The sequence below is a fragment of the Musa acuminata genome, chromosome BXJ2-6, assembly GCF_036884655.1.
Source record: "Musa acuminata AAA Group cultivar baxijiao chromosome BXJ2-6, Cavendish_Baxijiao_AAA, whole genome shotgun sequence".
Taxonomy (NCBI): domain Eukaryota; kingdom Viridiplantae; phylum Streptophyta; class Magnoliopsida; order Zingiberales; family Musaceae; genus Musa; species Musa acuminata.
This window is the reverse complement of record NC_088343.1, coordinates 14,107,439-14,131,526: the sequence shown is the minus strand read 5'-3', so window position 1 is coordinate 14,131,526 and position 24,088 is coordinate 14,107,439. Positions and strand designations below refer to the sequence as shown.

At 41.1% G+C, this 24,088-nt stretch overlaps 4 protein-coding genes across 8 annotated transcripts; 2 read left to right on the top strand and 2 right to left on the bottom strand.

Moving 5' to 3' along the window:
• The first annotated feature begins 179 nt into the window (after positions 1–179).
• LOC135615035 (syntaxin-61-like) lies at positions 180–4,652 on the top strand. Of its 2 annotated transcripts, XM_065113005.1 has the most exons (9): positions 180–273; positions 469–576; positions 1,138–1,251; positions 1,753–1,866; positions 2,059–2,258; positions 2,817–2,907; positions 3,380–3,445; positions 3,765–3,830; positions 4,520–4,652. In XM_065113005.1, exons 2-9 carry the CDS (start codon positions 523–525, stop codon positions 4,532–4,534), a joined length of 720 nt encoding a protein of 239 aa, XP_064969077.1. In that variant the 5' UTR covers positions 180–273; positions 469–522; the 3' UTR covers positions 4,535–4,652. The 2 variants fall into 2 exon arrangements, with proteins under 2 accessions (XP_064969077.1, XP_064969076.1); XM_065113004.1 differs by lacking the exon at positions 4,520–4,652 and having other exon boundaries at positions 3,765–4,020.
• Positions 4,344–13,931, bottom strand: LOC135615034 (uncharacterized). 3 transcript variants are annotated; one of them, XM_065113001.1, is made up of 13 exons: positions 13,639–13,931; positions 10,633–13,531; positions 9,441–10,508; positions 9,122–9,301; positions 8,392–9,015; positions 8,260–8,322; positions 7,199–7,531; positions 7,054–7,104; positions 6,355–6,960; positions 5,667–6,236; positions 5,503–5,565; positions 4,823–5,431; positions 4,344–4,746 (listed from the first exon to the last, which is right to left on the bottom strand). In XM_065113001.1, exons 1-13 carry the CDS (start codon positions 13,756–13,758, stop codon positions 4,496–4,498), a joined length of 7,437 nt encoding a protein of 2,478 aa, XP_064969073.1. In that variant the 5' UTR covers positions 13,759–13,931; the 3' UTR covers positions 4,344–4,495. The 3 variants fall into 3 exon arrangements, with proteins under 3 accessions (XP_064969073.1, XP_064969075.1, XP_064969074.1); XM_065113003.1 differs by having other exon boundaries at positions 8,473–9,015; XM_065113002.1 differs by having other exon boundaries at positions 10,633–13,528.
• A 689-nt stretch (positions 13,932–14,620) lies between these two features.
• On the top strand, positions 14,621–19,274 carry LOC135615032 (5-formyltetrahydrofolate cyclo-ligase-like protein COG0212). 2 transcript variants are annotated; one of them, XM_065112997.1, is made up of 6 exons: positions 14,623–15,068; positions 15,855–15,945; positions 18,300–18,526; positions 18,606–18,681; positions 18,761–18,886; positions 18,971–19,274. In XM_065112997.1, the coding sequence occupies exons 1-6, from the start codon at positions 14,667–14,669 to the stop codon at positions 19,117–19,119; spliced, it is 1,071 nt and encodes a 356-aa protein (XP_064969069.1). In that variant the 5' UTR covers positions 14,623–14,666; the 3' UTR covers positions 19,120–19,274. The 2 variants fall into 2 exon arrangements, with proteins under 2 accessions (XP_064969070.1, XP_064969069.1); XM_065112998.1 differs by lacking the exon at positions 15,855–15,945 and having other exon boundaries at positions 14,621–15,068; positions 18,281–18,526.
• A 1,522-nt stretch (positions 19,275–20,796) lies between these two features.
• Positions 20,797–22,038, bottom strand: LOC135615033 (ethylene-responsive transcription factor ERF110-like). The gene is made up of 2 exons (XM_065113000.1): positions 21,576–22,038; positions 20,797–21,495 (listed from the first exon to the last, which is right to left on the bottom strand). Exons 1-2 carry the CDS (start codon positions 22,021–22,023, stop codon positions 20,930–20,932), a joined length of 1,014 nt encoding a protein of 337 aa, XP_064969072.1. The 5' UTR covers positions 22,024–22,038; the 3' UTR covers positions 20,797–20,929.
• Between the last annotated feature and the right edge of the window lie 2,050 nt (positions 22,039–24,088).

Genomic DNA, 24,088 nt, shown 5'->3' with positions numbered 1-24,088 from the left:
AAAATGATGACATAATCCTCATTTTCTTTTTAACTTTGGAGTAAAATACAATGAGAAATTTTGGGGCCGAGGTAATAATTTTTTCATATTATATATGATAATGACGTCACGTGAACCGAGCTGCAATTAAATGTCAAGTTCTTGTATGAGAGAATTCGACCCGGTTTATTTGTCCACGTCACGGTCCAAATCCCACACCCTCTACAAATCTTCGTCTCTTTGCATCGTCTGTTCGATTCATCGACACCATCAGCTGCTCCTCCAACGCTTCAGGTATTCCGTCGTCACCCTTCTCGCTCCTCTCTCTCTCTCTCTCTCTCCCCGAATCCTTAGCAATCTGATCCTCTTCGGGTCTTGCGTCGAATGCCCTTGCGCGTAGATCTTTGCTTTTGGCATTTGATCGATATCTGGTCTTTCTTGTGGTGCTAATTCTTGTGCCGTGGACCTTGGTTCGTTTCGTGGCTGCAGAAGTTGGTGTATGAACGGAGGGGTCGGTCGATCTCTCTCGGGGAATGCGCTGAGATGGCTGCTGCTCAAGATCCGTTCTATATTGTCAAAGGGGAGATTCAGGAGTCTGTACGTCGTGTTTCGTTGATCATTTGCTTTTACTTTGGCACGGATTATTCTTTTCCTTTTTGCCTATGATTGGATCTGTTTTGTGCTTTTCTTTTTGATCCTACGGAGAACTAATTTCTGATGAATGAGTTTGAGTGTGGCTAATGGTTGATAAATTGATCTAATCGGTTGCTTGGCTGTGTGTTTATGTATGGCGAGGGATTTATTTGGGTTCAAGTACTCTTTGTCATGATGTAGATAGATCGATAGATAGATAGATGGATAGAGAGAGAGAGAGAGAGAGAGAGAGAGAGAGAGAGAGAGTGAACGGAGTAATGAGAGGAAATCTGAAATCACTTCACTTTGAAGAACCCTTGATTGAATCTTTTTTTGTCCTGGCCTCCAGAATCCAAAATGTGGACGAATTGGAACTCTTTGACTGTGCTTGAATGTGCCTCTGCGGAAAGCATAAATTTATTACATCCAAAATCAAACAAGTATTGCATCTAGATTATTTCAATCATGTTCTAGGGTTGTCTTATCTGTCTATGATATCATCTGGGATACTTGTTCTGGTAACAGATTGACAAACTGCAAGTTACTTTTCATCAATGGGAACAAACCCCTTCAAACACCGGAGAGCGTGTACATCTGACAAAAGAGCTCCTGACCAGCTGTGAAAGCATAGAATGGCAGGTACTGCTTCAAAGCAAATCCTAGATATTCATGTTATGTATATTTATGTCATGTCTTCAGAATTCTTCATCTCAAAATCTTTATGACAGTTGCCCATTGGAGTAAAATTTAACTGCAGTGAGGTGAAAGTTAACTTTTACTGGGGAATTTTTGCTTATCAGTGCCCCAAATCTTTTGATTTTATGTGCTTGTCTATAAATTCTTATTATTCATATGAAAGTGCCTAGAATTTTCTCCCACCGTGCAAGTTCTTTTTTTTTCACCTTCTGCTTACTTCACTTAAATTACGGCCAATCAAAAAGACCTTATTATCCTGACTTATAAAAATAGTTGACTTATGAATGAGCAAAAGATATTGCTTGAGACTGAACTTATTTAGCAAAACTACAAGACAGATGCCACTGGATTCTATTATTGTTTAGCAGAATTGCAATATTTATTTTCCTGGTTCTCTGTAATGTTGGAACCCTTTTGTTGAACTTGTACTCTTTTGATGGAAAGGTAGATGAATTGGACAAGGCAATTGCAGTGGCTGCAAGAGATCCTGCTTGGTATGGTCTTGATGAGGTTGAACTTGAAAAGCGTAGGAGATGGACTAGCACTGCTCATAATCAGGTAAACCTTTAAATGTTAGAACTATTTCTTTATTATCGCCTTAGTCACATCTTGGATTGGTTTAATATTTTGACTTCTGATGTAGACAAACTCTTGTCTTGTGCCAAAATTATGTTGAGACGTGCATAATCAGAAGCACAAATATCACATGTTCTTTCCTCCATAATTTTGATTATGTAGTAGTTATTGTAGGTCGGGAGGACTAGGAGAACTGTAGACACTGGAAAGGTGAAGCAGAATTTATTCAGCTCAGGTGCAAATGGTGTGCGCAAAGAGCTGATGAAGCTTCCAAATGATCATGCTTCCCAGGCAGGCAGATCGAACCACTACGTTAACCAAGATAATGATGATTTTATATCTTCAGAATCAGATCAGCAGCTGCTCCTCGTAAAGTAATGTTTTATGTATTTTATAGTTCTTTTATTGATTATAGTAGTCAAGATGATATAAGGCTGTTATGATGCATCTGCTGCAGCAGATTTGGAATTTTACTTGTCCATCAATTTTCTATGGGTCCATTCACGCATGGTAAATAACCAATTATATGTCTCAATTTTCTGGTTCTGGCATTCATCCAATGTGACTATGAATGCTTTATTTTGTTGTTTATTTAATGTGTTTTAGAATATGGAAAGATGTGGGTGTAAACTGCAGGACCAAAAGGGATGCTTAATGAATTTAATGAAGTTTATATACTTTTAAGGCTTCCACAAGTCGTGGGTCCTTGGAGTCAAAACCTCTCTTGGTTTCTTTCAGGAGCCTAAGCTGTAATATTCATATTCATAGACACTGTGAGTTGTTCAGGACAATCCAATCTTTATATGATAGAGGGCCTTAAATATTTAGCCTTCTTACTTAATCAAGTTTGATTTTTTTAGCTAAAAATATGTAGATTAAAGGCGTATAGTGAAAAAATTCCTTTTTTTTACCTCTTCTAAACCATGCTTCAGGAAACAAGATGAGGAGCTGGATGAGCTTAGTGCTAGTGTTCGGAGAATTGGTCATGTAGGACTTACCATACATGATGAACTTATTGGGCAGGTACGTTGAGCATCAAGATACCTAATTGTCTCATGTGATGATCAATTAACTCGGAGAATAATGTTCCCATTCTGAAAGGACATCCAAAATGAATGCAGTCTATGAACATGATATTTTTCAATTGCAGAGAATTTGGAGTCTTTATGCCTTCCTTTGTGCAATGAATACAAAGAGTTCAGCACCAACATTGTGCAAACAAAAGAAAATGCCATCTTTTGATTTGTAAATGATTTTTAATGGATTTGTACCAAAGAACTCTGTCATGTCTTGCTTTGGTGTATGTTGTTGGATATATACATATCGTTGTGCGTTAGATACTGCGTATGTTCCTATGATGCTACTATGTTTGTTAGGGTCAGTAGTCCTATGATTTTGAACCCATGAAAATTAATATGTTGTTTGCAAGACTTGTGAAGCTCCAAAGTGAAGAGTTGAATCTCATATTCATTGTGTAAAACTCTTGATATTGCAGGAAAAAATCTTGGACGAACTAGGCATGGAGATGGAGACTACTTCAAACAGGCTCGACTTTGTCCAGGTTATTCTTGGCTCTTTTCTCCCTTCTCTTTTTAATTTTTAAGTTGCTCTTCCTAAATTTAGTTCTGCATTTTGCCATGCAAATGTAACCCATCAATTAGGTAGACAACATGGATATTAGCAGCCTGGTGTATCCCGATTAACAGAAACACAGAAGCATTCGATTCAATTTGCATTTCTTTCCGATTCAAGATTTGATTCGACCAAGATTAGCAATCTGTCATATTACTTGTGTTTTTCCCATGAGCTTGTGGTCAGCAAGTCTAGTTGAAGTTTCATCTGGGGTTTCATGCTAAAAGAGAGCACTTGTCTTTGTGCAGAAGAAAGTTGCTTTGGTGATGAAGAAGGCTGGTGCCAAGGGCCAAATCATGATGATAGCATTCTTGGTAGTGCTCTTTATAATTCTTTTTATTTTGGTGTTCTTCACGTAGCAAGATAGAGTAAATTTGTGTGACTAATTACTTTTGAAAGTACATGATGGTTACTTAAGGAAAATTTTTGATGCTTAAAATACTTGTCATATCAAGAAAACCCCAATCTCAAAACAACAAATGATCATGCCTTTTTGCTTTTTTACGGGTGTGTAGCTCATTCATTTTTGCTTAAGTTTACTTTCTCAATTACATTTACATGAATCCATCATTAACTGTTGCATTCATGATTTTAAATGTCTTTTTATCAGCATATAACAGTTGGTATTTACCAAGTATCGTTATCTCAATCCAATAAATAGTTTAAACTGCTACCAATGTGATATTTAAGTTTGCCTTCATCGGTAGCAACTGCAACAATATTTATGGTGCTTTCATTAGTTTGCAAGGTTACATGTTGCTCATGAATGCAAACTCAAATGACTTCCATACTCCTAACTGAGCTAAAACCAACATCACTAGCTCATGTAACAGAAAACAACAAATCACATCCTTCAATATGCATACAATGATCACATCTTTTGGTTTACTTTTATCAAACACATACAATTTCCTTCAACCAAATATTGAAGAACAATAGAGAACAAAGAAACAAATCAGAATCCGGAAATCTTCCTAACTCAATTATGATTAACATTTTGTAGAGGCCTCCTTACTGATCCATCTGCATGAGGTTTATGAGAATACTCCTTCCTGACTGCAGGTGTGTTCTCCTTACCCATCACTATATCATTATTAAGATTATCGTCATGCTTTGGCCTCTTTGCTGATCCATCTACCTTACTAGCTTTCCTGGCACTAGAAATCCTGAAATCTACCAACTTCCGACTAATTTCCTCCATCCAGTCATGCCCAGTGGTTCGAGATAATTCTGAATCAACAAAACAAATCAAATAGTCACATGAAATGAACAATGTTTCTCTTAAAGCTTGTAACCTGTCACTCACCTCGGGGCTCTCTTCCACATTTTGAATTGGAATGATCGGCTGACACTCCCAGTGTCTGCTGAGTTTTTACCCTGCTATTCTGCTGAAACAAACCCTTCATACGGATGGTTTCGACGTGACATCGCTGAGGATCATCTAAAGTCTCTCCCTCCACTAAGGTCTCTTTGCGGCCAGAGTTGAATTGCTCTTGCTCTCCTGCATTGTTGATGTTAATATCTTCCTGCTTGTTTGGTGAAGCCAATGTATAACCAGTTGTGCCCGGAACACTTCTCCACTCCATTTTCTTCGATGCAGTGCGTGTATCCACTATGTTGCCGGCAGTTTCAACTGTAAGTTGAGATCTATCATTCGCCCGCAAAGTGTCAGTGGTTTCCATCTGACATATCGTATTACCATTCTCTGAGACTGATGCTTCTGGATTGCTAACCAATTTACTTGTAAGATCTTCAACCCAAGCTTCAGTTGCTACATTATATTCCGATTCATCAATATATCCATCAGAGCTATTCTGACAGCCCACCGTATCAGAAATTTCCATATCTTCATCGTTCGGTTGACTACCAGGATGTTTTTCTGATACGGTCTGAAGACATTCAACTGAACTCCCATCTGCATTCCGACATAGAACAGTAAGCTTCAATGAAAACCATAAAGATACCAGAAGGGGCAGAGGCACTAACCTTCATCTTCAACAGCTGCACCGGTCTCTTTGTATAACCTTTCCTCAAAAGATTGCATAGATGCTGAAAACACTATTAAAATGTTACCAAATACTACAAGAGAGAAATGAAGCATTTTGAAATAGCATATAAGCAAGAAAAGAAAACAGCATAGCATTTTGTACCTGGACACACCATCCCATCCATAGGTTCTAAATCAGAGCAGTCAGTTGACATTTTTGGTTGAACTGCATTCTCAGACTCGATAGGTTCATCTATATTCATCCTAAAACCATCACTCCAAGCAGTAATTACTGCTTGTTCCTCATGCTCTTTCGCAACATCCATAAGTTTTGAATCAGACCTACCATATGATAATTCTAGCTGGATTGTGTTATCATACTCGATGGTTGCATCAAAATTCACCTTTGGATCATCACAAAGTGTTGCTTGCTCCTCATATTCATTAGTAACATTATAATCTGACATGAATGACACTCTCTCCATCTTTTGTGCTTTTCTTAATGCTCCTGAGATGCCCACTAAATTGTCATGTTCATGTTGGCAATTCTCTTCATGAGATATATGCTCATTGGCCACTGCTTGAACAATGTCATTCCTGGCAAATGATTGTTTCTGTTCCATGTCAAATAGGTCTTCTAAGCACATCAGTGTTGCTCCTGGCGCAACCCATACTTCTTCGGATTTAATCCTCTGATTAACATTGGCATCCTTCTTAAGACTGCCAAGCTTACCTGAAACCATAGATATGACATGATATAATTAGATACAATATTCTTATGAAGTCATAAACTTTAGAAAGAAAAAGCATAGCTAATCAAAAGTTATCAATTTTTGTAGACGAGGCAATACATAAGCAATCCTCTGAAGTTTCTGATGCAAATATATTTTCCTTTCCTTCATTGTGCTTATGGACAGTGTGGCTTAAGTTACTTCCAGAATCGGTTTCACAATTCTCCATGTCAGCTTCTTCTGAACATTCAAGATCTAGTTTCACTTGTAAGGCATCTGAGAATTCGCTTCTTTCATCTTTAGGATCTTTGCTGTCAAGTTGCTGCCGCAAAATCTCATCATTCTTTGTCTCAAGAACTCCATTGCTATCAGTATGGCATCCTTTTGTGTCATCAAATTCATCATCCTCGCAATCAAGTTTCCTGAAGCCAAAATTCATATCATCCTTTATAGTCTCTTCTGCACATTCCGAATGCTGTGGGGTTAGTGAAACATCTCCTACTTCAGGTCCCACAGTATCTACAGCTTCTTGAGCTATCTCAGGAGCGGATGCTTCTTGGGTTACCGCAGATATGGTTGAGTTACAACTATCTAAATTATACTCTGGTTTCGCTAATTTAGTTTCGGCAATAACTAGAGTTCTTGAAGCCAAAATTTCTCTTCTTGTATTGTTGTCACAATTGCTAGCAGAGTCGTTCTCAAAGCAAGGTGTAACACAGCAAACATCTGCAATACCGAAAACAAAATAATATGGAACCTTAAGGTTTCTTTGCCATAAAGATATACTTCGAAAGGTCGAGTGTGTCCATTTTTCCATACCTGCTTCTGCCATTCTGGTTATTTCACAAGAGTGCACGTCGTGACATGAAGCTGCAATCAACAGTAAAGAACTGTCATGAAGTAACAGAGTCAACAAATGACAATTGTTCAAATGCAATTATCCAAAGGATCCTCCTTCAATCACCTGTGGATTCGAACGAGTCCATGAGCAGAGGAACATTATGCTTTTCATCATTCAAGTTATCTCGTGACGTAATCGAACCAGAACTCATAGCATGCTCATCAATTTCCTTATCATCGAGGGTCACCAAATATTCTTCAACTTCCTCCATTTCCATTTTCTCCTCCATATCTTTAGCCTCATGTTCTTCATCATCTGCAGAGACTTTGGATATATCCCTTATGTTATTCTTCTCAACATTGTCACTGTGAGGTGCAAGTTCCTCGTTTATGCAAGATGTTGTAGACGATTGATGATGCTCCAAAGAAAGTATCTTTTCTTCGAGTTCAGTTGACTCTGTATCAAACTCAATATCAGAAGATAAGTAACAGGGCTTCTAAGCCATCTAACCTACTTAAATTCACATGAGCAGAAAGGAACGAGGACAAACAAGTCCTTTTGAGTGCCATCTAGAAAGAACATGCACATGTACACCAGGCAAAATATGTAGGTGTATCGAGGAGCACTCGCAGGGGCCCAAAACCTAATTAGTAGTCGTTGTTTTGTATTGAACAATGGTAGACACTTCAGATAAGCCAACATATGTATGAATTTTCTATTGTTATGCTTTTATGATAAATCTTGCATTATAAAGATATGATCTATAACTACACTAATCAACCAAGGAGCTAGTACACAAAAATATGCCTTTTTCCTCATCTTTCCACAAGATTTGCACATCAGAAGGACCAGCCAAATGGCAGTCCATGAGTAACAAAAGGCTAAGTTTCACAATTCTTAGTGCTTGATTTTAGTAAAAGCTATGCATAGTAGTAAGGTTTCTTGTATCATGACATATCATTCGATATAGACAGTACGAACCAATCTATCCGATAAGAGACTAATATGAGTAATACATCGCTATACCCCTATATACTATATAACGAGTAGATAACTGATCAATACATCGATACAAATCGATAAAGCAAATCATATATGATAGTATATGTAAATTGATGCATTAACAATTTATGGAGGATGCAAAGAATAAATTCGTATACAAATGGTTATTCATATATACTAACCGTATTTAACTGATGATGAAGTTCTTCCGAATGGTACGGTAATCTCCCATCTTCCTGCGGAACCTGCCCAATATTATATGAACATGAACAAAGTATTTAACCTTGCTCTTAAAATCAAAGACTTCAACACACCTTGACCATCTGGAGTTCCCCAAGTTGTTTCGCCAATATCTGAAGAAGCTTGAAATTTACCACAAAGGTCAAGTGGCTCACCTATGTTATCAATAGGTTCTCCGTCAAATTTATTTGTGAGTGCCACACTCTCCATACACAAGGATTTGGCATGTTCATATCGACTGCAGGAGAAACCACATGATGCATCCAAGCCACCATTCTTAACTCCATCATGTTGGACGTCATCATCTTTACCTTCCGCTAATACTGGTGTTTGCAATTCCAGAATCGGTCTCTCGATTACAGCTGAATTTTCACTTTCGCTTGGGATAATTATATCACTATCATTCATAACATTACTCTCCCTTAGGATGGACAGAGGTGACGGCCTTCTATTAGAAACATCATCATCATCGGCAGGTTCGATCGAATTAGCTTTTGTAAGTGCTTGGAATTCATCTTCACCAGTACATGAATTCCTCCCACCTGAAAGAACCAAGCGTTGTCTTTCTTCAAGCTTGTCTACAACCTTAAATTCATGGGGCACAGAATATGGACTTTTCATATTTGCAGAATCTGCCCATGTTTCTGCTTCACTTTCAGAAACTTCAAGATTACTCAACTGGTGGGCACTAGCTTCCCCTATAAGCAGAAACAAATGTTTGGAGTTGACATAACAAATGAGTGATCATCCTGAATATAATAAATGGCAATGACTATTAAATACATAGGGAATCATAAACTATACCCTCAGAACGATTTCCTGATGCAGGAGGACTACCATTTGCAATGTGGTCTTCCTTATTGCCGGCTAAAACATTTATGTGAGATTCTATGTGTGTATTCCGCATTTTCCTGGAGGATGGACTGAAGGACTTCCCCTTGTTGGATTTCTTATACATGCTTAATGAATCCATGCTGCAAGTACCTATGACATGGACAAAAGCTTAGAATTATCCAAAAGAATATAGTGCAACAATATAAGAGAAAAACAACTTACTGGGTGGATGCCCTTTTACCTAGACATCACAGATACAGCATAATGAGACAGTTTCAGAGATCTGTACCTTCACTTTTAATTGGATTGACAGGAGAGTGATCATTACTTTCATCACTAGATGCTCTAGCATCATGTGTGTCTTCTAGTTTAGCTGATTCGGATTCTTTTTTAAATTGCAAAGTGCCTCCAGTGGCATATGTTGTGCCAACTATCTCTGTTCTGTCATTGTTTTCATTGCCATCTGAACATCGAGGGGCCTTAGCAGCTGATCCATTCTTCCCAGATCGGATGCTAGAAGCAGAAAATTCCGCTTGAAATTTATCCTCTTGAACTTCTAGCTGCTTTTCAAATTCAGATCCAACTAGCAACATTGTGGTGGATTTGTCATAGGCACATGATTTCCCCTGTGAAGAAACTTCCACACCTTCCATTTGTACAGAAGCATCTGCAATTGTGTCACCTGGTATTTCTGATAAAGATGGTGAGATTGCACAAACCAAATTGGCATCATCTGAACAACAAATTTCAGAATTATCATCATGAGATGTGATAACTTTCTCATAATTTTGACAGAGATTATCACCTGAAGATAATCTGCTAACATCAGTCACTTCCAAAAGAGTTTCCATGATATCACTGCTCAGCTCCACAAGTTTATGTGGTGACAATTCTCTATGCCCAGCTACTTGTTCTAAAGAATCATATTTTGTTGCACTTTTACCAGAGCTACAATCAGTAGCACTGAAGGAACTATTTTGATTTCCCTCATCTAAAACCACAATTTCAGCACCCTGTGCTATTTCAGATGGACTTGTATTACCATCAAAAGATTCCTCCTCACATTTATCTCCAATAGACTCGGTACCAATTGTTGATGTATTAGTTAACAAATGAGAAGATGAAGACTCATATTTACCTTCTTCAGCAGTTTCACACATTTTTGGAATATTAGAATATGTATTGGTTCCCTTGAGTTCTATCAATCCATTGAATTCTTGACATGCAGATTCGGTGTCTAACAATGCCACAGAAGTTGCTCCAATACTCCCTGATTCATTTTTGACGATGTTCTGCTGGTTTAATAAGCCCACAAAATCATTATCGGGTACAACAATTAAAGGCAGGACCACTTCATCTGCAAATCACGGACTTCCGTAAGTAGATATTCAAAGTGACATATTAGCATGAAATATGAAATAAGGGAAAAAGACAACGAATCAGAGAACCACCAGATATTGCGTTGTTAAGTCTAAACTTACCCTTAAGTCCACTAGGACAGACAGGACTATGAGAAGCAACAGCATGAACATCGTATAACATTAAGGCTGTTCTGGGATCACTGACAGTAGAAGCTTCAGTAACAACTGCAGGAGAAGGTTCTTCAAGATGGCTGCAAGGAAGTGGTGAATCAACAACGTTTGTTCCTTTGGGCTGTCCATCTCTTTCTTCCGTGTAATTTGCACCATCCATAGTGCTGTTCGTAGAAGGCGTATCCGCAAATCCCCCGCACTCGGTACCAGGAACTTCAGAATCTGCCTTCACAGAAGGGTCAACATATGAAAAAGCATCTTGTAATCTGCGAGAAACTTCAACCGGATTGTAAGAAGAAATTTCTCTATCCTCTTTCACCATTAGTGTAAGATTGTCAAAGCCTTGCAGAGTCTTTACCCGTGATAAATTTCCAGACTCAATTAATTGGTCAGCATGACATTTATCATTGGTTAGATCATCAATTAATGGAGAATGTTGAATCTTATTAGCACTTTTCACCTTTGAATGATTGCTGCCTGCTGTTTCTGAAACCACATGTTTAGCAGCAACTGACGATTCAGAAGTAGAGACAGGTGCAGACTCTTGGGAACCATCAGTATCATCAGTAGTTCTATGAGTGTCAATCAAACCAAATGCTACAGGCTCAACCTCCATGGAAGGGCAATTTCTGTCTTCCTTAATTTGGTGCTCGCTACACTCTTCATGTGTCTCATTTTTATGCCTTTTACTACTTGCTATTTTCTTTACGGCAGTGTGACATGCATCAAAGTTAGCCATCTCATCAGTCAAAATCACAGCTAATTCAGCGGAACAGTTTCCTCGTATCGCATCATCACTCTCAAGAACTTTCTCACAGCAATCTTCACAAAGCCTTTCTTTATGCTCGTTGGAACCAGCATTCTGCTGCACGCGGACAGGATCTAATCTGCCAGCAATTTCTACTTCCTCAATTGAAATTTCTTTATCTGAAACCACTGCTCTTTTCCTCTTCTTCTGCCTTGTGTTTTTTACAGCCTCATCTGTTGGCATCACCAATTCTCTTCTGGAGGCATTGTAACTTGATTTTCTTCCTGGTTCTTCAACATGTCTGTGGCCTTCTAGCATTTCATTTTCACCTCCGACTGTACAGTCAGTGGTAGAATCCTCGGTTGGTGCTTCTGCTAAGACCTGACCTTTCTTCAACCTCTGTGACCTTCTGGCTTTCTCAACTACATCAACTAATGTATTCCCAGTTATTTGAAGTCCCGGAGCATTATGCTTTGGAAGCTTAGTTTCCTTGTTGTGTTCATCAGTTATTGAACTCTCGACTAAAGGAGCTGAAGTCTTGAATTCAGTCGAAGCAAGCTTTGGAACATTTCGCATTGAACGCCTCAAAGTATCTTTAGTCTGTGCCACCCTTTTTGGATCTACTTGAACAATAAGTTCTTGAAGTGCAGCTCCATTTTCACAGCTAGGGACAGTAATTTCTGTAGCTCCTTTACTCGTCTTCATGTTCCTCTCATGCCTCCTGGTCTTGCTCTTTCTGACTAGTTCAACATCATGAGCTAACGAAGTTTCATGCTCCAACACAGTAAGCACAGATGAACTCCGTGTGCACAGCCTACGAGGTTCTACTTCGGAGAGCTTTTCTTTTCTGGCATGATCCTCTGCAGTTTCAGTTAAGATTGCATCAGGAAGAGGGGCTGTAAGATCTGGATTTCTGATAGCCTTTCTTTCCTTCTTTTGTAGCACCTTATTCGGATGTTCATCTCTTGATTCCAAACTTCCAGGCAAGGAGGCCCCAATACCTTCATCTTTGATCCTTGAAGTGTGACGCCTTGGCCGATTCAAAGCACCACGTAATTTTGCTGCCTCTTTAGTCTCCTCCCCTGCTGGTTTTTCATTTTTCTGAACATTAGGAATTGAAACTACTGAAGTAGGTCCTGATTCCTCACTTTCCTGGAATAAGTTATGAGACTTTGCAAGATTACGTTTTGATCGCCTCGGTGGAGGCACTTCAATATGTGGAACCATAATTTCATGTTGATCATCAAGTCCAACGGTGGAATTGATACGAGCTTTACTGCCAAAATTTTCATCTTTCTCCAACACTAGTGCTTCCGAAGATACATCAAAGACAGGAGCAACAACATCCTCTTCTTTCCTTTTAGCATTTCCCCTTGTTTGCATCCTTCTGGGTTTCGTGTCTCCCTGCATTGCTTCATCCCCTCCAATAGTCACCACTCTGTTCCTCAGAGATCTAGTAGTTGGTGCGCAGTGATCGTCTTCCTTATCTACCTTCTTTCTATTGTTCTCCTCTTGGTGAGGAACCTTTGCAGCCAAATCAGGCCCATTGTTTCTGTTCTGTGCCTCTTCCTCGATGACATGGGAACGTACTACTGCAGCTGCAGTGGATCGAGGTCTCGTGCTTCTTGTCTTCATTTCCGTAATAGTCACCACTCTGCTCGGAGATCTAGTAGTTGGTGCACAATCCACCTCCCTTCTGTTGTTTTCCTCTTCGTGAGGAACCTTTGCAACCAAATCAGGCCCATTGTTTCTGTTCCGTGATCTCTTCTCCTCGATGACAGGAGACCATACTACTGCAGCTGCAGTGGATCGGAGCCTCTTGCTTCTAGTCTTCACTTGAAAAGCACCATTTGCTTCCAAAACTGGCTCACTGACTGCTTTTGATGCGTACACAACAAAAGACCTCCTCCTACTCGGCCGCCTCCTCTCCGGAGAAGTTCGCGCTTCCAGGTCTCCCTGGCTGCCATCTCGTTCACCATCGTCTTCTTGCATATAGAAGCTTACCTTCTTATTGACCCCTCCTCTTCCGGCGCCCTCAACACTGCTTCCATTGGAGCCCTTCAAGCAGCCTTTCGGCTTCATCTCCTCGCTCTTCCGCTTCTTTTTGTCACAATCAGACAAAAAGTTGGTCTTGAAACGTCGCAGTAACTACTCATAACAATTCCAACAGCAAGAGCAGAGCGAGAAAGAGAAACACGGTACGGTACCTGTAGAAGGGAAGCGAGGTTTTCGGCCATCCGGGAGTTGGTGAGATTGGCCGGGAGGCCGTGCTGCTTGCTGAGGGCTTGGAGCTCCCTCCTCGACATGCTCTTGGACTCCATCTCCATTGAGAAACGTGGGGGAAAACCGAACCAACCGCCGGCGCGGCGAGACTGCTAAGGATCCGTCGTCATTGGAAGAAGAAAATTTCTTGGATTCAGCTATTTCCACGGTAAGATCGTCGGAATCCTCGAGTCTTCCTCACTGAAAAGGAACGGGGAGGAAATCCAAAGCGGAGCGGTCTGGTTAGCGCCTCGACTGTAGCGTTTGAAATCATTTGAATTTGGAAGCGTTTAGAGATCACGCGCTTTGCCCGACTCCGTAAACTTCTGTTGCCAATCCTTTCATTGGACGTTTCGATACCGCTCTTGTGATTGAACAAACACCATGGAGCCCACAGGGACCCAATCGTCCATCTAAGGTAGACGAAGAGGAGTAGACGATCCTTCGTCAGTCTCCGAATGGGTAGCCACGTGCGTGCTGTGGGACTCCTGTGGCTGTCGATTGCCCGTTCGATTCGACACTGAAAAATCCGACGGTCAATGACAGAGTACTCCGCGTAACATGCCCACTTTACCATGTGCCTCAACGCATCATTACCGTCACCCGTATCATCATGCCATCACGAAAGTTGCTCTACACCTGGAGAGTGATAAGGTACGGCTCCGAGAAATGGATGGTCCTGATCTAGTTTCGTTGATTTCAACTGAAATCTTTAATAATAGCTCTGATAACATGTTTAATTAGCAAGAGATTAGATGATAATTTCAATCGAATAGATATATACCAAAGAGAGATTTGGAGTTAAATTTATGATCGTTGCAGCAGGGGCTGACACGTGGAGGAATATTGGGACGCTACGTGCCACTTGAGGTGGCCTCTAGTGGATCGGGATGTAACGCGACGCCACGTGTTAACAGGTTAGTTTTGGGCTCCCGTAGCCGAAGGCGTAGGACAAATTGCCGTCGCCGAGTAGATGATAATGCCGCTCTCCCTCCACCGCGCCGCTGGGTGGCCTCCCGCCGCTCCTCTCCGCTGGCCCCAGCTACGCCGCCGCTCCTACGCCGCCTCCCCGAGGCCTCCGGGTGCTCCCGCCGCCGCAAGAGTGGACGGCGCCTCCTCATCTTCCTCCTTCGACCCCGCAGCATTCGAGGCCGAGAGGCTCCGCCTCGACGCGGAGGCCCGAGCGTCTATGGCTGCCGCCGCCGCTGCCTCCGATGCGGAGGGTGAGGGACAAGGAGGGGATCCCAAGGCTTGGAAGTGGAAGATCCGGAAGCGTGTCTGGGATCTCTTGGAGGCGGAAGATATCGCGCGGAACCCTCGCCCCGTCCACCACCGCATCCCTAATTTTGCCGGCGCTGCCTTAGCCGCTGACTCGGTTGGCTTCTTAATTTATCTTCTTACTTTGCGATTCATTTCTACAACTATTTAGTATGAATTGTTTTGCCAGTCGTTACTAATATATCATCCTCTATATACAGCAAAGACTTCATTAGGGCCACAAAGTAGTTGTGACCGAAGAGCAACCGAGAAATTGGGGATCTTCAAGGGTACAAACCTTTTGGAGACCTCAAGGTATATATGGTTATAGCGAGTAGATTTGGGAAACATCTATGTTTTCTAATCATTGTGTTAAACGATCATGATCTAAAGTTCACCTTGATTATTCCGAGATTCAATGATAAAAATCATCCAGCATATGGAGTAACATATTGTTACTAGATTTTGCTACCATCTTTTATTGTCCATCAATAGGTTACATAAGGCTGCAAGCAGTCAATATGTCCAATTTTGAACTACTGAAAATGAGCGTATATGCTAGGTATCTTATTCTACACGTAATTATGAGGTCAGGAGGTTGGGAATGGAAGTTGTGGGGCATGTTGCCAGTGAAAATTTGATGTTCTCTCACGATTATAAGTTCTACTCTCATGGTACATGTCTCTGACAGGACTTATTGCTTTTCCTTGTTATGTTGATCGTTTAAGTTTGGATTGAGATTAGAGATTGTTTGGTACTCTGTATTAAATTCATGTGCTTTTTTGGCATGTTATTCATGCTTCTTTGTCCTTTTGTTCCTTTTTTGTGTATCTAAATTTATTGTACTTTTAGATGTACACCTTTTATTAATTTGCTGAAGTGGTTTAAATCTGTTGGGATTAAGTTAGGTAAGTTGGATGTGTTTCAAAAGGCCCAATGTGTGAAGGTCAACCCTGACTCGCCTCAAAAACAAGTCCGGTTTTTGACACTTACAGGTTGGTCGACAGTCCCATCTCCAAATATGCTATGATTCACTGTTGCATATTTTTTTGTTTTTGTATGCATGCATTTGTTGTAGTAGGTTGATTGCATGGATTATTTGTCCTTCCCCACCCTAACTTAGAATGTCAAAACTTGCCTGAACATGGAAAAATGCTGTTTCTTTGTACACAGTGTACAATGCTACTTGTAAGAAATAAAATGTTGAAGGAACCAAATTCCCTCATCTACACACTGTCTGTGAAATTCTTTATTAGCCCATTTAGCATGTAAATAGACCAGACCTGATTTAGATGGATGTTTGTGGCTGCAAGTTCTATCACACGTTGCACATGTGCAACTCTATTTTCAGAAACAAGTTCGGTTTTTGACACTTACAGGTTGGTCAACTGTCCCATCTCCAAACGTGCTATGATTCACTGTTGCATATTTTTTTTGTTTTTGTATATATGCATTTGTTGTAGTAGGTTAATTGCATGGATTATTTGTGCTTCACCACCCTAACTTAGAATGTCAAAACTTGCCTGAACATGGAGAAGTGCCATTTCTTTGTAAACTGTGTACAATACTACTTGTAAGAAATAAAATGTTGAAGGAACCAAATTCCCTCATCTACACACCGTCTGTGAAATTTTTTATTAGCTCATTGAGCATGTAAATAGACCAGACCTGATTTAGATGGATGTTTGTGGCTGCAAGTTCTATCACACATTGCACATGTGCAACTCTAGTTTGAACATTGTGTGTTTTCATCTCTCAGAAACTCAAAAACTGATGATGCTATTATCTTTGTGTTATTGCTTTGATAAAGATTTTCAAATTGGTGTTCCATATATAAATGTATGATCCAAAGATCGTGCACATTCTAGTGCATTCTTCTTCTTTTCTAGTGCATTCTTCTTCTTTTTTGTCATTTCTCCTTTTAGTCTTTCTCTATATCGGCTCCTGAAGAATGAAATGGCAACAAATAGTTGCAAATGTCAAAACACCAGAAATGTAGAACTTGGTAATTGAAATGGATGATGTATCTGCTGGTCATGTTTGATTGAACTATTTTGTGTTAATGAACTCAGATCTGCTGGACTTACTGTTTGAAATCAATTTTTAATAGCATGGTAATGAAAGTAAAAAGTCCTTTTAAGGTAGCTTAAGAATAATCAACAAAATACTAGGAAAGAGGCCAGAGAGTGTCTGGTCTGGGTAGAGGAATGGATAGCATTGCTCTAAGCACATTTGTACCCACTCATGCAGGGAGCTTAGCAAATGTGCTCCAAACATACATCCAATTCTGGCTTCATCTGGCGATTCTCTATGAGGACCAGTTCTTTAACATTCTTTCCCAACAAAGTTAGAACATAAACTTCATAAATATAAAATGCAAACATGAAAAGAAGTAAAGAATTATGAGAGAAGAATGGATGGAATGTAATGTTGGTTGGAGATTTCTCATGTTAGCTCCTACCACCGAAGTACCATTTATAGAGGTACCTGGAAGCTGTCACAATGCCCCATTGTTGGCAACCTGCAAAGTCTATATTATCTGCTCTACAACCTTTTTACACCTGACAACTTACAAGAACAAAATAATGTAATAAATGCTTCCCCTGATAGTAGATTTTGAACATACATGAAAGCAATTAATAAATGCTGCATGCTAGGTTTATTTTGGAGATTTTTTTTTTCAACATGTCCTACCATACAAGATCCACATATCTTTATTGATGTGCACCGTTGTTTTTGTTAATACTTGCTGCAATTGATATGTACTTCACTTCTATGACAAGCTTCATTGGTTAAGAATCAATAGAAATTTGAAACGGTTAACTTGTAAGACAATGGAGCAAATGATCCGTCTAACAAGGACTTTGCAGCACTACTCAGTAGCAGAGGAAGAGGAACTGGCACATTCTGTAGCCATCTTTGTTATTTTAGATAGTACTTTTATCACTTAGGATTATAATAATGGATGCCGATGCGGTGTATACTGGTAACATAACTACAACAACACTTTTTTCGTGGTCCATGGCATGCTGCAGAAAGGTATGGCATGGGCAGGCCTCTGTTGTTTTATACTAATCTCTTTTGTTCAATCTGCAATAAGATGAGTAAACTCTTAAGAAGTTTATTCTTTTATTGTACATTACATTTATTAGTCTTCAATGTTCTGTTATTGTATGTTCCCTCTTAAAAATGTTCTGTAGTTTCTTGGACTGAAGACTTTGTTAGAAATCACATATTTCTGCCAATTAGTTCAGTTAACATTAACCAATGCCCAGTGGTTCCTCGCATGTCATCTTTGCTGATCGTGGTTTGCCCATTTTCTGATTGCAGCTTGATTCGGTGTATGCAGGTGGAAAGAAGTTACTGACTCCTCAACCACGACTGAGGACTGGATTTTTCTCAGTATTGGCATCTCAGACACTGCCTTCTGGTTCCATTTTGGAGGCATGTACCTCTGTAGGAGCTGTGAAATATGGCCGACCAATTGGTCTGGATGAAAAAATAAAAGTTGATTTGATAGTTATTGGTTCAGTTGCAGTCGATCCAACAACAGGAGCACGACTGGGCAAGGGTGAGGTAAGCTGTTGATGTTTTTAATGTGGTATTGCCTAACATTCAGCTGGCATCATTTTTTCTTTGGTGATATACAATGTAGGGTTTTGCAGAACTCGAGTATGGGATGCTGCGTTATATGGGAGCTATAGATGACAACGCGATGATAGTAACATCTGGTAATATTGTATCTTTTCAGTCGTCCCATTTGGTGTTTTACGTGTAACATCAGAAACATTATCATGCGTGTTCTTCCAGTTCATGACAAGCAATTGGTGGATGATATCCCCGTTGAGAAGCTCTTAGTTCATGATGTGCCAGTTGACATTATCTGCACTCCAACTCAGATCATCTACACCAATACAAGAATCCCAAAGCCTCAGGGTGGGATCATATTGAATCTATGTACTTCGTTCACTTAAATTTAGTGCCAAGATTAGCCGATCCTGAAGTTTCTTGCATATGTAGGAATCTACTGGGAGAAGTTATCTCCGGAAAAGCTGGGTCAGATTCGAATTCTTAGAGAGTTGAAGAGGCGAATAGAGCGGGAGAGCGGGCAGCTGCTGCCTACAGGGCCTTCTGAGAAGCTTCCTCCCACCGCTCGACGCAGGCGGTGAATTTGAATTTTTATGTTATGATCGTAGATTGCACTACCTATATATAGTCTCACTGCCATCATCATGCTATATAAACAAATTTGGATTACTTTATATCATTTTCTGAACATTATGTGTGATAAAATTTTGTGCAAGGAAAAATCCTTTTAATATTATGTTAATATGAATAATCCCTTTTTTTTTTCCCGTAAGATACTTGTCTGCTGTTTGTAGAGCATCTGTCTATTTATCGTGTCAATATAATGTTATTGTTTTAGGGGATTATTGTTTGCAATTTCTATTTATGATTTATAATTGTATTTTAATATTTCAAAATTATTTTTTGATAAATATTTGTATCTCTCTCCTCATCCTATTCTTCCTTGAGGATAGTGCTGAGGGGAGAACGATCAAGTTTGAGGGATAGACTAAGGGTGTTGATCGATAAAAAGCACAGGTTAGGGAATGACGATTGATGACATGTAAAGATAGGTTAGGGAATGATGATTGATGACATGTAGAGATAATGATCAATATTTTTTTCTCTCTTTTCATCGTGTTCTTCCTTGAGGATAGTGTTGAGGGGACAACGAGGAAGTTTAGAGTATAAACTTAGGGATAAATTAGAGAATAAGATATTGATCCATCGATAAAAAGCACGAAAATGACGATTGACGACAAAAAAACACTAGAGAGGTGCACAAGATGGATCGTAAATAGTAAAATATTATTTTTATTAATTTAAAAGATATTATAAATAATAAAATTTTATCAATAGTAAAAAAAAGATTCTAAACAGTAACTCCTTTTTTTAATCATGATTATATGGTTTTTTGTACGGTGTCGTTCTCGTGATAATACATGTCATGTCATTTTTGCTAACTTGTTCTTCCATATTTAAAGAAAGAAGAAAAATGGAACCCTTCCCTTCTTGTCAACGTCGACGAGGCTGAAATGAGATGTCCTTTTTGTTTGACCAATGTCGGTCCACGAATACCTATGAGGATACACCCCAACCCAGAAGAGCACCAATAAGGAACGAAAACGAATTCATATGTGGTTTTGGTCCCTTTGCCTGCGCCTCAAGACTCCGGTGAAGTGTGAGCCACTTCTCTTTGTTGGACTGGACTCCTCCGTGTTTGCTTGCCAATCCTATCTGTCTGGTTTGACCGATCGAGTTGCAGGTCGGTCAGCTGTGTCACAAACGTAAACAACCGTCTTAAGCAACCTTCGCCATCACATACTTGTGTGTACGTAAGGAGAGGAGAAGACGATCTAATTTTATATTTATATATATACTACTCAAATTATATGGATGTTTTCGACATGCCTATATTGACTCACCACCCCCGAATTCTCCTCATCATTCATTACAAAGAAGGAAAGAAAAAGATCGTATCAAAGATCAATGAAGCATTTGTGAGGATTCAGTCATCGCTACCACAAAGATTCTCCAGTGTCCGCGTCAAAACATTCAAGTGAAATCACATCCATCAACTCATTGACCACCGCGCCACGACAAGAACACCTTTCTGGTATCCAAGCAGATAGCTTAAAACTGGAATCCAACTGCACCGCTCAATTCACGTTTCTGCTCGGGTTTCCAAGAAACATCCTTTCTTCGAATACCCAGTGAGTATTTTCCTTTAGAAGCATCTTAAACTTGTGTGCGAAAAAAGCATAATTTGGTGAATAAAATAAAGGAATTAATGTTCTTTCTCCTGTCAGAATTCTAGCAATACAATATGGAAGAAGCTAAAGAGAAGTATGTGTAGGAAAACGAGATGGAAAGAGGTGAAGGAATAATCTCTTAGGCACAGTAAGTCTATCTCTATCCCGACGTGGAAGATGGAGGATAATGGCTGGATTCAGTCCAAGGTGGAAGTTGAAGATACTCCATCTGTTGCTCTGATGCTGGTGGATAGAGCAGTGGAGATAAGGGATGACCGGAAGCAGCAGCAGCAGCAGCAGCAGCAGCAGTGAGAGGAGAAGCAGGAGTAGCTCTGCAACTCACCGTCTCATCCAACAAAGCAGGCGGAGGCATCCCTCGGCCATCCTCTGCTCCCTGCAGCAGCCTCGAGTACTCCCAGTAATCCCTCATGGCGTCGAAGGGTCGGGACTCCAGGAGAGCAGCAGGAGCGGCGGACGGCGCGGCTGCCGGCGCTTGTCGAACCCCGGCGTCCTCGGGGAAGTTGAGCTTGGCTCTATTTCCTCGGAACCGAAGGGCGGCCTCGTCGTAGGCCCGGGCGGCCGCCTCGGCGGTGTCGAAGGTACCGAGCCAGACGCGGGCCGCCTTGTGCGGGTCTCTTATCTCCGCGGCCCATTTGCCCCAGGGGCGTTGCCGCACTCCTCGGAACCTTTTCCTGCCCCCTTGCTCCGCTCGAGCTTGCTCTCTTCCTGTTCGAGAACGACAGAATACATGAAATGAAACGTAGACGCTACAGAGGAACAGAAATGGACCGCTCGAGTACTCGAACCAGCTGCCGAAGCCGACGACGACGACGACGATGACCCCCCCGGAGACGACCCGAACGTAATGCAAAACCTGGGCACCTCCTCGCGCACGAAGCTCTCCCTCCCCTGCATCTGCCGGCCGCCACCGTTCTGCTCGCCACTCGACGGTAAGGACGGCAGAGACGCGCCATCCTCTCCTGCTACCACGCGCGCCAGCGTTGACACCATCACGGACATCTCCTGCTCCACGAACGACGCCGCCAGCCTCGTCCCTCTCGCCCTCGTCGACGGCACGGGCACTCTTTCGCCCCCGTCATCGAGCCAGATGACGTCGCCAGCGGATTCTCTCTGAAGGTTAGCCACCTTGACGCGCGTGCAAGCTTCGCTATTGGCTCCTCTGCCGCGAACGAGCCGCTCAAAACCACTCGAAACGTGACGATCCGATTCATAAATATATGCATATATACACATGTTTAGAGAGAGAGAGAGAGATATGGATAGAGCACAGGAAAGCACGTGGCAGCAATTAACGCCGTCATATGAAGGGGAGGAGCAATGTTAGCTCGAGTGGGGTTAAAGCGGCGTTCAAACGGTGGTTTGACCGTGGAGGCGGTGGTGGGTGAGATTGTGGGTCGTTAACGTCGGTGTGATATATAATAAATATAGGATATTTTATTTAGAAAAGTCCTTCATATTAAGTTTTAATCAAAATAATATCCCCTTAATTTGTTTTTAATTAGGGCGTTCTTTTTTCATCAACTTGACTAAAATGCCCTCGGTCGTCGTCGTCGTCGCAGCCACCGCCTCCTCCCACCACGAGCGGTGGCTCCTCCCTTCCCTCTTCCCGTCCCTTCCCCATCCTCCTCCCCCCTTTCCCGCCGCCCGCCCTTCCTCTGCCGCCCTCGCCGCTGTTCCCACTGCTACGAGAGAGGAAGAAGACGAACAGGAGGAAGCAGAGTCCTCCGCGGCGGGGGGCGCCGGAGGCAGTGCTTCTACTCCTTGAGCCGGGACGCGATCGCCTCCTCGGCGGTGGCGAAGGTGCTGAGCAAGCGGACGCCGCGGATGGGATATCGGATCTCCGCCGTCCTCGCCTCCCGCCTCGGCTCTACCCGCTGCTTACACCACGCCGAAGAAGGCCGGGCGGCGGAGAAAGCGGGGAGCAGGAGGCGACGACGGGTGGATCGAGGATATTTTCGTCAAATTGATGACGCATAAAAATCAATCAAACAGGCATCATTTGATTAAAACTTAATATTCAAACCTTTTTAGGTAAAATTTTAATTAATAAATAATTAGAGTTTAGCTAATCTCAGAAATTTGGTTACTAAATAAATAATTAATTAATTAAGGTTAAGATGAGAAAGATATTTTATATGTTGTCGTGATTAAGACGATCACCAAACGCAACACGGATCGCACATCGTACACGTGGTTTGCCATAGTCGGCAGGAATTGGACTCGAGCCAATGATCAATTGCCACATCAGCCAACAACGCGTCCAGTTAATTAGCCCAACCTTGGACGAATCGGGGTCTGTGGTCGGCGGATTCACACTGCACGAAGAAACTTGACTCGGTCGACATTCCTCGTCGGCATCGAACACGATCGGACGGATAAGTCAAACAGAATCCGGTCAACCTCAACGACAACGTCCTCTCAGTTCTTTAATCGTTTTAATCCACAAGGAAATTGACGAGCATTCGATGGATTCTTTTCTCTCTTCTTAATTTATAGCTCAGTCGATCTGATCAACTTGAATTTGACATCTGACTTGTAATGGATTTTGACTTAGTTTTTATGCACGTCTTTGTTATCTGATTATTATGTATCGTATTTTTATTGAGTGAATATTACGTGTATCAAAAGTTAATTTCAAAAGATTATTTAAAATTATTTTAAAAAAATATATGGATAATTATATATATAATAAATATAGGTCATCAAAAGATACAAGTAGAGAACTCACAAACGCCACAGGATTCAATCGTTCCAGCCTCGAACGCCGGTGCTTTGCGTACAGCGACATGTCGTCGGTTGTGAGGAGCATTAATCGGAAAGCAAAGGGAACTGTTTCTGTCGGCCGTGGAAGCTTATCGGTGAAAGGTGTTCTTCCGTCGTATGCCACCTTTGAACCAGTCAACATGTGGTGTGATGCCATTTAATGCCCCACGCGAACATGTGGTGGCCATGCATTTGCACGGTCTGCCATGTCTCCATGGCAAATCCACATAGTCCACATAGTTCGGTGACCACATCAATCATCAAATCGGATGAGGAATTATCGGTTGGTTTTGCAGCTGAGAATGGTGGAAAAATAATAATATTATCATATCTATTTATCAATAATTAAGGGTTCAAAAACTCATCGATAATTGAAAATAATATGTATATATGAACCTACATTGGCAAAGAGTCACTCCATCATTTACCTTCGTATCTTTATCCTTCACTTGTTATGAGTGATTAATTGACATATACATAGGTATTTTACTAGGATGAATCAAAAAATAATCAAAATAGCTCAATAGATATTGAT

Excerpts from the sequence above, each read along its gene's own strand:
- LOC135615035 (XM_065113004.1), top strand. The coding sequence starts at position 523 with ATGGCTGCTGCTCAAGATCCGTTCTATATTGTCAAAGGGGAGATTCAG. Across the intron at positions 577-1,137 it reads AAGGGGAGATTCAGGAGTCT|ATTGACAAACTGCAAGTTAC; the intron begins GTACGTCGTGTT and ends TTCTGGTAACAG. Across the intron at positions 3,446-3,764 it reads ACAGGCTCGACTTTGTCCAG|AAGAAAGTTGCTTTGGTGAT; the intron begins GTTATTCTTGGC and ends GTCTTTGTGCAG.
- LOC135615032 (XM_065112997.1), top strand. The coding sequence starts at position 14,667 with ATGATAATGCCGCTCTCCCTCCACCGCGCCGCTGGGTGGCCTCCCGCC. Across the intron at positions 15,069-15,854 it reads CTGCCTTAGCCGCTGACTCG|TTAGGTAAGTTGGATGTGTT; the intron begins GTTGGCTTCTTA and ends GTTGGGATTAAG. Across the intron at positions 15,946-18,299 it reads CCGGTTTTTGACACTTACAG|GTGGAAAGAAGTTACTGACT; the intron begins GTTGGTCGACAG and ends CGGTGTATGCAG.
- LOC135615034 (XM_065113001.1), bottom strand. The coding sequence starts at position 13,758 with ATGGAGATGGAGTCCAAGAGCATGTCGAGGAGGGAGCTCCAAGCCCTC. Across the intron at positions 10,509-10,632 it reads CTGTCCTAGTGGACTTAAGG|ATGAAGTGGTCCTGCCTTTA; the intron begins GTAAGTTTAGAC and ends CGTGATTTGCAG. Across the intron at positions 4,747-4,822 it reads ATGTGGAAGAGAGCCCCGAG|AATTATCTCGAACCACTGGG; the intron begins GTGAGTGACAGG and ends TTGTTGATTCAG.
- LOC135615033 (XM_065113000.1), bottom strand. The coding sequence starts at position 22,023 with ATGTGTATATATGCATATATTTATGAATCGGATCGTCACGTTTCGAGT. Across the intron at positions 21,496-21,575 it reads GTCGTCGGCTTCGGCAGCTG|GAAGAGAGCAAGCTCGAGCG; the intron begins GTTCGAGTACTC and ends GTTCTCGAACAG.